The sequence below is a fragment of the Caretta caretta genome, chromosome 20, assembly GCF_965140235.1.
Source record: "Caretta caretta isolate rCarCar2 chromosome 20, rCarCar1.hap1, whole genome shotgun sequence".
Lineage (NCBI taxonomy): Eukaryota > Metazoa > Chordata > Testudines > Cheloniidae > Caretta > Caretta caretta.
Genome location: NC_134225.1, coordinates 7,858,261 through 7,867,868, shown reverse-complemented (window position 1 = coordinate 7,867,868; position 9,608 = coordinate 7,858,261). Strand labels below are relative to the sequence as shown.

The window sequence follows — 9,608 nt, the reverse complement described above, 5'->3', positions numbered from 1 at the left end:
CCCCTAAGGACCGAACTTCCGCCTCTTTCCTAGGAAGACTATGTCATAACCTAATAGCCCTGTCTTACAGTTGGGGCATTTTTCCTGTTATCAAAGTCTAAATTGAATGTCCTTTTTTAGCTTAATCCCATTACTCCTACTTTTGCAGTCACAGCTCAGCTGAACAGAGAGGAACTGTTATCTTCCTGCTTTGTGCCATGATCCCTGTGTGTAAAAGACCCGACCCACATGGCTCTTTGTGGTAGCCATCACACCTTGCATATACCTCTTGACTTTGTTTTCCACTGTCACCCCCAGGGCACTTGTTGCTTCCCACTTTTCTCCCTCCCATTCTGTCAGTTACTTCTACCTCCTTTCCAGGGGTGCTAGTTTGCAGTTTTCTGAAATGAATCTTGGTCTCTCCTCAGGCTTTTAATTTCTCAGTGTCCCGCTTTATTTTTTCTCGGTCCCAACTGATCCTACAACTCCTCCATAGTTAGTCTCATCTGTGAAGTTCTACACTGATGGGCCACATAAAAGACACCTTCACGCGTGCTACTGTCCGTGTAGATCTAAGGGCTGAGCTCATTGCCCCCGGGAGCAGTTGAGGACTCACTGCAGGAGTTGGGTATTTTATATTCCACATTTACAAATTCTGCCTGGAGTGGCTAGAGCAAGGGCAAGGTGCTCATTTTTATTGTTTGTTCTGAATAAATGAAACTAGAGAAGGGGGCAGTGAAGGGCGCTTCCTCTGGCTCTTTTCTCTCCAGGAAGATTAAACAATGTCAGTTGCTCGGCTGCTTCTGAAGCGCTGCTGAATGCGGTGCTTGTGGAGGGCAGGGCATGTTTTACGCCAATTAAGCCACCAATTAGGGCAGGGGCTGATTAGCTACAGTACTGTCTGGTCGGCAAGAAAAACTTTTCCCAATTCTTCTCCTTTATGTTTTGTCCCCAGCAAAACAGAATAGACATTTACTATGTCCTGGAGAAACTCTTACAGCAGGACACCCAGGGCCTAGAGAGACGGCTTCTGAAGAAAATAATAACCCTAGCCTCAAACCACATGACAGAGACTCAGGTAAGTTAGTTCTCCCGAGATACCAATCAAAGGATCCAAAGCTTTAACTCATTCAAACTCTCTTTTGGGGGGATAAACTATATACTGAAATGAAAATGTATTCTTCTGTTAGAGGTCCACACCTTCCTCCAGACCAAAGCCCAGGTCCTAGACAGCACTTGTGCACATGCATAAGATGGGACGACTCACATGCTGAAAGTTACACATGTGCTGACGAAGCAGCTTGCAAGCAACTCAAAGGCTGAAAACTGTTTAGCCAAGTGACTCAAGTGACTCAAGGAATATTTATGACGAATGACTCTACCCTCAGAAAGTTGGGTTGGTTCATTCACAACTCATGCACAGAAATAAGGACAGAAATAACAACTCTGGCTAGTGCAACCGGCTTCAGTCACCTCAGTCTCTCTCTTTTGGTTTTTGGTTTTAGGAAGCAAGAAATGAAGTAAAAGTGGCAGCTAGCAACACCTTAGTGACTCTGGCACGCTGCTATTTCAGTGATGTCATGTTAGAGCTGGTGTATCATCTGGAGCTGCCTGAAGAGTTTATTTTCATGACATTGGGCAACCTGTCATCCGCCTATGGTATGGTCACTTCCCTCTTTTCTTTCAAAGTGATTGTTTTTCATTTAAGGACAGGGGATTATCTCTCGACCTAAAAATGTTACCGCTAAACAGAGCTCTGTTTGAGTGTGTGTGTGTAGAAACACAAGATTAACTGCTGTTGCTAGTTCTGGCCTCCAGATCATGAGCGATCCAGCTGGAGGTGCAAGCTCTAACCTATGCCCCTGAGTGAAGTACCTTAAGGATGGGAATGAGTGGAAGATCAGGTCTAGTGGAGCTCTTCTCCACCCCACTTGCCATCCCGCCCCAGTGCTCTCTCCCCTTGCTCTGGGAGTGAGTTGGGCATTGGGCACAGCTGTACACCTGTGGAGGATTCCCCTCTTCAGGGTGAATCCCCCACTGGCTTTCAATGGCTGCTTTAAAGCCATTCTGCTCTGCTTACGCAGCGCCAATGGCCTCGGAACCCATAGCATCCTGCCCCACAGTGTTTCTACGTGTGTTGTAAGAAGGCAGAGAGCAGCTGATTGTCTGTCTTCCTTCTCTTCTGGCCTTTCTCTGCAGCACTTAAGTGTATCCCTTTTGTGGGAATGATCCTGAAGGACATGATCTCCATGTTGGCGTTAGTCAAGGACAGCAGGATGAGACAAGCCTTTTGCGGTGGTAAGTGCCAGCACTTCCTGTAGGTGCCCCAAATGGATATTTAGGGGGTCTTGGTACAGATTTAAGTGACTGACCAAGTTTGCAAACAGGCCCTGAACTGTGCTCCCTTCCCTGGATTGCACCAGGTGCTGCATTCCTTGGCTCCCGTAGCACTCAGTGAAGTTGAGAGTGCTCCTTCCTTTGCAGGAGGTGCTGAGCATTTGTAAGTTCAGGCCCTTTATGACTCACGCATATCGTTTAAAATAAACAGACACAAAGGCTGAAGCTGCCCCTCTGCCAGGAGGCTCCTGGGGGAGGAGGTGAAGGGAGCAGATTTCATTACTGTACATTTAAAAATCCCCTGTTTCCCACTCCTCCACCCATTCTCTCTCCTCAGTTTCTTCTTCATCATCATCATCATCATCTCCTTTCACCCTCTTTCTCTGTCTACTCCACTTCTCTCTTCCTTTGCTTTTCAGGTGATGCTCAGTAAGGGGTTAATCCTGCGCCCTTGAGGGAAATGGGAATTTTGCCATCCACTTCATAGAGAACAGGATTGGGCCCTAATTCGTCTTAGCAAGGACACTAGATGCACCTACTTTTAGGGCAAAGTGCTCCCCACTACCTTCAAATCCCACTAAAGCCAATGGCAGTGAGGAGCACTGAACATCTTTCAGACAAACTGTAACTCAGGATGAAATCATACAGTGTTCGGGTTCAATAAACAATAACTGCAGGGGACGAGAGTCTTCAAATGATGGTAATTGAAAAAAGATGGAGAGATGTACAAAGAAAAAAGCCTTTTAAGAAACAAGAAATGGAATGGGGAAAAGAGAAATAGCTCCCAATTGAGATGGGATTTCAGCATCTAGTCCTGATAGTAGCTGCCATGGTACTGGAGTAAACGATAGGCCTGGGTGTCTTCTCTGAGAAAGCAACTTCTCCTCATTATTACTATGTCCTTTTCACATGGCCTGTCTTCTCTCCTTCTGTGCAGTTCTGGAAAAATGCTCAAGGGCAGTGAATGTATATTTTATGAACTGGGAAAAGTGCCCATTCCCCAGAATGGGTGAATCACAATTCTGGAAGAACATTCTTCCCTTATATTGCCATGTGACCAGCAACTGGCTGACCTGTGAGGAGCTGGAGGTGAGAATTGCTGGCTTTCTAAACCTTTAGCGGAAATTGTGATGTTACATTCTGTGTGTCTGGCACTCTTTGTGATGATGGCATTTAATGGTAGGTCCTTTTGGATGGAACAGATTGTCATGTAAAACATCGAAAACCCATACGTTTATAATGTCACCACATCATGGAAATTCGGTCTGTACCCAGTGTACATGGAGTCTAGTTTTGTGCACCTAATGTGCAGATGAACCCGGGATAGTGGGCTAAATTAATTCCTGGTCTAAGTCCATTCAGCCCCAGTGGAGTTACAGCAGGGATGAGTTGGCCTAGAATGCATACTAATCTGGGGAAATATTTTACCTGGTCTAGTTGTGAGGTGCATTAGAATATAATCCTGACACCAACCCTACGAGTCCTGGTTCTTTACCAGGAAATATTGGGATAGGACCGTTCCGACAGTGGAACAAGGGAAACTGCACTCATTAGAAGTAGGAAAGGTGTGCCTATTGGAAGATATTGAATGAATTCATAGGAACATAAATTCTGTGTCTCATCTATGCAGCTCAAGAAGGCCGTCATCAAAGCCCTTGGTCCCATGATGGGCATCCTGCTACACAAAAAGGAGCCGCAAAATCCAATATTTAAAGAGATCTCATGGCTCCTTGAGCAATATAAGGAGGAAATTGATGTTTTTCACGTCACCAAGGTGAGGTACCACTCATGAAGGTAACTGTCTCTGTGTGTGCCTGTATGACCTGCAGGAGGAATTTGCTGCCAGTGGGGTTTCCTGGTCTAGATAGTGACTTGTTAGATAATAAATATGCACACAAGTTCTGGGTTTATACACATGGTGACCCAGGCAACAAGATTTGTAGGTAACTGCCTCTTCTGAAAAGCATCCTCTGTTTCCTGGGGAGGAGGAGAAGGAGATAAAAAACAAAACACCTGCACAACAAGATACTCCCTCCTTGTGATTTCCCAAAACATCCTGTCAACTCTGTGTCTCTCTTTTAGATCATAAGCTCCTCAGAGCAGGGGCTACCATATGTTGTCTCTGGTCGATACCAAGCCAACTGTCAACGGTTGAAAATTAATAATAAGGAGGCTTGAGGGTCATTGCTTTGCATTGCATAACTCAATAGATATAAAATCATTGCCTGTCTGTTTCATCTACCATTCTATGCAGTGCTGTTGTAGCCATGTTGGTCCAAGATATTGGAGCGACAAGGTGGGTGTGATAATCTAATTGAAGATATTGTCTCACTCACCTTGTCTCTCTATTTCATCCCCCCTCAGTACCACATGAGCAAGAAGTAAGGGGCCATATTCTGTCTTCAGTGGGGCTACACAGTTGTAAATGAAGTCATGAGACAGCTCTAACTTCTTGGTAGTGATATTTACTCACCGTCTATGTTGGTTGAAGCTTTCTAGTACGAAGTATGTGGTCACTTTGGGGGTTGAAATACCCATGATTTGGAGGGAACCAATGCATCATGGACTTCTTTGATAGCATCAGGGCACTACACAACTGTGTAAACATAGTAAAATATGTAGATGGCATCCGAGACATTCTGGAAGCTTCAAGCAGCAAAGGAGAAAAGTGTGTTAGATGCAGGAAGGAATTCGATTTTCATCTTTTTTTTAATCAATAACCTGGCAGAGGACATAAAATCATCACTGATAAAGTTGGCAGATGAGATAAAAATGGGGGAGTGGTAAATAATGGAGAGGAGAGCTCATGGATTCAGAGTGATCTAGATCACTTAGCAAACTGGGCGCAAAGAAACAATATGCCTTTAAATACGGCTGAATGTAAATGTATGTGTCTAGGCACAAGGGATTTAGGCCACACATACCTGATGGGGGATGCTGTCCTGGGAAGCAGTGACTCTGAAAAAGATTTTGGGGGTCATGGGGCATAATCAGCTGAACATGAACTCATGCTGTGGCCAAAAAAGCTAAAGCTGGGGTGCATCAAAAGGGGAATCTCAAGGAGGAGCACAGTGGTTATTTTACCTCTAAATCTGGCACTTGTCTGACGACTGTTGGAATCCTGTGTCCAGTTCTAGTGGCCACAATTCAAAAAGGGTGTTGATAAATTGACAGAAGAGCCACAGTGACGAAAGGATTAGAAAATGTGCCTTACAGAGGGAGAATCAAGGAAGTCAATCTCTTTAGTTTAATACACAGAAAGTAAAAGGCTGTGTGATGGGGTTTACCTACCCCGCATTGGTTCAGCAGGGGTTAATCCTGCTTTGTGGGCCGAGGAGGCCATGCCCCCTCATCTCTGCTCGGCATGCTTCAGCTGGACCCAGGATACAAAAGAGAGCCGCTCAGCTCAGGCTGGGATGGCTGCCGAAGGGAGCAGAGGCGCATTGCAGGCTCCTGCAGAGAGACTGCCAGTGCTCCAGGATTCAGAGGCCAGCTGGACTGTGGCTGCAGCTGACCCCCAGCCACCCAATGCCAGAGATGGAGGAGAGACCCCAGAATCCCTGAGAGTCCCAGCTGCGGAAGAACGGGTGGGAAGCAGCCTAGGTGGACGAAGCATTGATCCAGTTGAGGTAGCGGGCTTGACTCAGCATGCTTTGGAAGGATCCCCGCTGAGTTGCTGGCAGATACCCCTGCGCCCTGGGCTGGGACCCTGTGGAATAGGTAGGACCCAGTGGAGAAGGGCTCACCACTAGGTAACACTTCCCTGCCACAAAAGGTGGTTCTATCGACTCTGGCCACTAGGCCGCATTGCCCTGCAGCCAAGGGTGGGTCTACTGACTTTGGCCACTAGGCCGCACTGCCATCCCTAGAAGGGCAGCCCAAGTGACTCAGGCTGTTGGGCCGCGGTCCCTCACCCAAGGGCTGCTGCACTGATCCCGACCATTAGGCGATGCTGCCCTAGGAGCCTGGACTGCTGTGGTGGCTAGGGAGACTAGGCCAGTTGGGCCACTCCAGATCTACTTCAATTCCTCCTCAACCTGATACCACCCTGATGGGGTGGACCTATCCTGTGACAGGGTGACTTAATTACAGTCTATAATATCTTACATGAGGGACTCCTATTATCTAATGGGCTCTTCTGTCTAGCAGAGAAAGGTGTCACTTGATCCAATGGCTAGAAACTGAAGCTAGACACTTTCAGACTGGAAATACGGCGTACATTTTTAATGGTGAGATAATTAACCATTAGAGCCATTTATCAAGGGCCGAGGCGGATTCTGACGATTTTTCAATCAGGATTGGTATGTTTTTCTAAAAGCTCTGCTCTGGGAATGATTCTGGGCAAGGTCTATGGCCTGTGTCATACCGACCGGAGGTCAGACTAGATGATGGCAAGAATCCGGTCCGGCCTTGGAATCTAGGAATCCCCTGAATCTGCTTCAGTCACTACATATGGCTCCTTTGTGTGCCCACCATCTGACTTTCGCCCTCTGTTGCAGAGTCTGAGCCAGCTCTTGGAGGTCTCTGGTGAATATAAGATCCCTCTACCTAAAGCGAAGTTTCAAGCCATCTGCAGAGCTCTGCACAACCAGGTGAGGGGTGGTTTTGCTTGGATCCCTTGAGCTTAGGCACAGCAGATCTGAAGCATATTAACACTGAAAAATCGATGGAATGATCGTGGAGAGCCTGGGGACCTCCTCATGCCTTACTGATTTCTGCAGGCTCAAGAGTAAGCAGGGAGCGCTCTCATTTTCTTAGCTACTATCCAGCTCAGTTTGTAAAGCAATTTCACCATAAGCCGATTACCAGGGGGAGTCAGAGTTGTAAAGTAAAAACTGTGGCTGTGTCTTGATTAGGTCAGCTCTGCTGCTCAAAACACTTTAGCTTCTCTTATCTAATGTATTGGTCATTGTCTTTGAGTCTTGCTGTGCATGCAGGACCATCTCCCTAGGGTTCAGACCTCTAGTTGGACAAGCAGGAAGCGGAAGCTTAGAAATTAATTGAACATTTTTCTTTTCCATTGCTTCTGATTAGCTTTTCTTTGACCATTTCCCTTCTTCCCACAGATCTGTTCTCCAGCTAAGCAGCTCAGCATTGAAAACCACAAAGAGCTGTTCCATTGTGTACTTCTGCTAGGTAAGGGGAAGACACTCTGAGTGACACTGTGGTTTCTTTGTAACTTCCTTACCTTTGTGAGGTACGGTAAGAAGAAGAGTTCTGCAGGCAGTGAGGACGTGATTTCTTCCCTTGCAGCCCGTTCTTCTCCTGATGACATGCTAGCATTTCTACACAAGCAGCAGGAGATTGAGCATGAGGCCGTTCGTGTGGTGTCTTTAGAGCTCCTGAGGGCTATTGTTGGGGCTGACTGTAAGTAACACAGGAGCAACTGTGCCAGCTGCCCTCTTGGCCGACATGCTGAGGGTTGAGTTGAGGACATCCAGAGCTAAAAGCTTGAGCTACTAGAGATTGAGCTAAAGAACCAAGGCTGTGTAGGCCCGGCAGGGCTGCAGCAGACTCATCACCTCTGCAACTGGGGCACAGAGGCTCTAGAACACACAGTCACCAGTGGTTTGGAGATCCACTAAGGGACCAAATGCTGCCCTAAGTTACCCCCATATGGCCCCATATGGAAATCAACAGGTTCAACTAAGTGCTGAATGTAGCCCAAGATATTTGTCAAGGTCTTTTTCAACTTCAAATACAGAAGTTAACTTGGGGCTAATGCACGTTAACAATAATCAGATAAAAATAGAATAATACTCCTGACTCGAGAATCCTAAGTATTATACACTCTAGACTAGATTCTGAGTCCTGTTATGCCGGTGTAAACACAGATTAACTTCAGGTTTCAGAGTAACAGCCGTGTTAGTCTGTATTCGCAAAAAGAAAAGGAGCACGAAAGCTCATGCTCAAATAAATTGGTTAGTCTCTAAGGTGCCACAAGTACTCCTTTTCTTTTTGCAGATTAACTTCAGTCACCTCAGTCTATCAAACTGCTTTATAATATTTCCATCATGGTAGTAGGATGGCACTATTTAGAGAAATGGAATTACTTTAGATTTACACTGGTGCAACTGAGACCAGAATCTGGTCCTATGTTTTCCCCACTGATTCTGTAGAGGAGAGAAGCTTGGTACTATTCTTAACTAGGGCCCTTTGAAATCCAGGATTAATTCCAGTGTGGAAAGTGAGTGTGTGTGGAACAAAGAAGTACTGTACACCTCTCCTTATCTTTCAGTGCCTGAGACAAGAGTTAAAAAGCTTCTGATTGTGAAATCCACTCTCAGTGATCAGAATGCTACGGTAAGATTGTGTGTGCAACAGTGAACTATTTCAATTTTTTCAGTGTTATGGGATGAATGGATATCTGGGTGGAGCTTTCATTCAGATCCAGATGGGAGACTGCAGAATAGAGAAGGCATGTCATTCTCCTGCCGGTGTTAAATGTATCCATGTTTCTAATCCAAGGAGACAAAATCAAAAGCATAATGGCCCAACTTGACTATCATACACATTGTAAGGAGAGTGATCACTTTAGATAAGCTATTACCAGCAGGAGAGTGGGATGGGAGGAGGTATTGTTTCATGGTCTCTGTGTATATAATGTCTTCTGCAGTTTCCACAGTATGCATCTGATGAAGTGAGCTGTAGCTCACGAAAGCTTACGCTCAAATAAATTGGTTAGTCTCTAAGGTGCCACAAGTACTCCTTTTCTTTTTGTCTTGATACAGTGGAAGTGCCTCTCGTTAAGTTATTATGGGTCATACACAGGTTGCCTGGTCTGCCAGTGTCACAAATGCATTCTTGGTTCTTATGCTCCCAGGGTGGTAAAGGAAAATTTCTATTTAACCAGCTAAGAACATAAAACATAAGACTGGCTAACCTGCCTCCCGCAAAAGAATGGTTCATCTGGTCCAGTATCCTGGCTTCTGACTGCATTGTGTGAAGAAATGCTTCCTTTGGTTTGTTTTAAACCTGCTGCCTATTCATTTCATTGGGGGACCCCTTGGTCTTGTGTTAGGTGAAGGGCTAAATAACACTTCCTTATTGACTTTCTCTACACCAGTCATGATTTTATAGACCTCTAGCATATTCCCTCTTCGTCGTCTCTTTTCCAAGCTGAAACGTCGCTCTTTTTTTAATCTCCCTTGGGTGAGAAGTTATCCCATAGGCCTAATTTGTGTTGCTCTTCTCCGTATTTCTTCCCATTCTAACACATCTTTTTTGAGATGAGATGACCAAAACTGCATGCAGTATTCAAGGTGTGGGGGTCCTGTAGATTCATATCGTGG

The 9,608-nt window shown here is 45.7% G+C and overlaps 1 protein-coding gene across 1 annotated transcript; it reads left to right on the top strand.

Annotated features, from left to right (window-relative positions):
- The first annotated feature begins 3,940 nt into the window (after window positions 1-3,940).
- On the top strand, window positions 3,941-7,472 carry LOC142069707 (maestro heat-like repeat-containing protein family member 2B). Its single transcript, XM_075121764.1, has 3 exons — window positions 3,941-4,090; window positions 6,816-6,908; window positions 7,383-7,472. Exons 1-3 carry the CDS (start codon window positions 3,941-3,943, stop codon window positions 7,470-7,472), a joined length of 333 nt encoding a protein of 110 aa, XP_074977865.1.
- The last annotated feature ends 2,136 nt before the right edge of the window (window positions 7,473-9,608 follow it).

Bases quoted from the DNA above. Each gene is read 5' to 3' on its own strand.
- LOC142069707 (XM_075121764.1), top strand. From the start codon at position 3,941: ATGCAGCTCAAGAAGGCCGTCATCAAAGCCCTTGGTCCCATGATGGGC. The intron at 4,091-6,815 runs GTGAGGTACCAC...CCTCTGTTGCAG, and splicing joins ATGTTTTTCACGTCACCAAG to AGTCTGAGCCAGCTCTTGGA. The intron at 6,909-7,382 runs GTGAGGGGTGGT...TTCTTCCCACAG, and splicing joins GCAGAGCTCTGCACAACCAG to ATCTGTTCTCCAGCTAAGCA.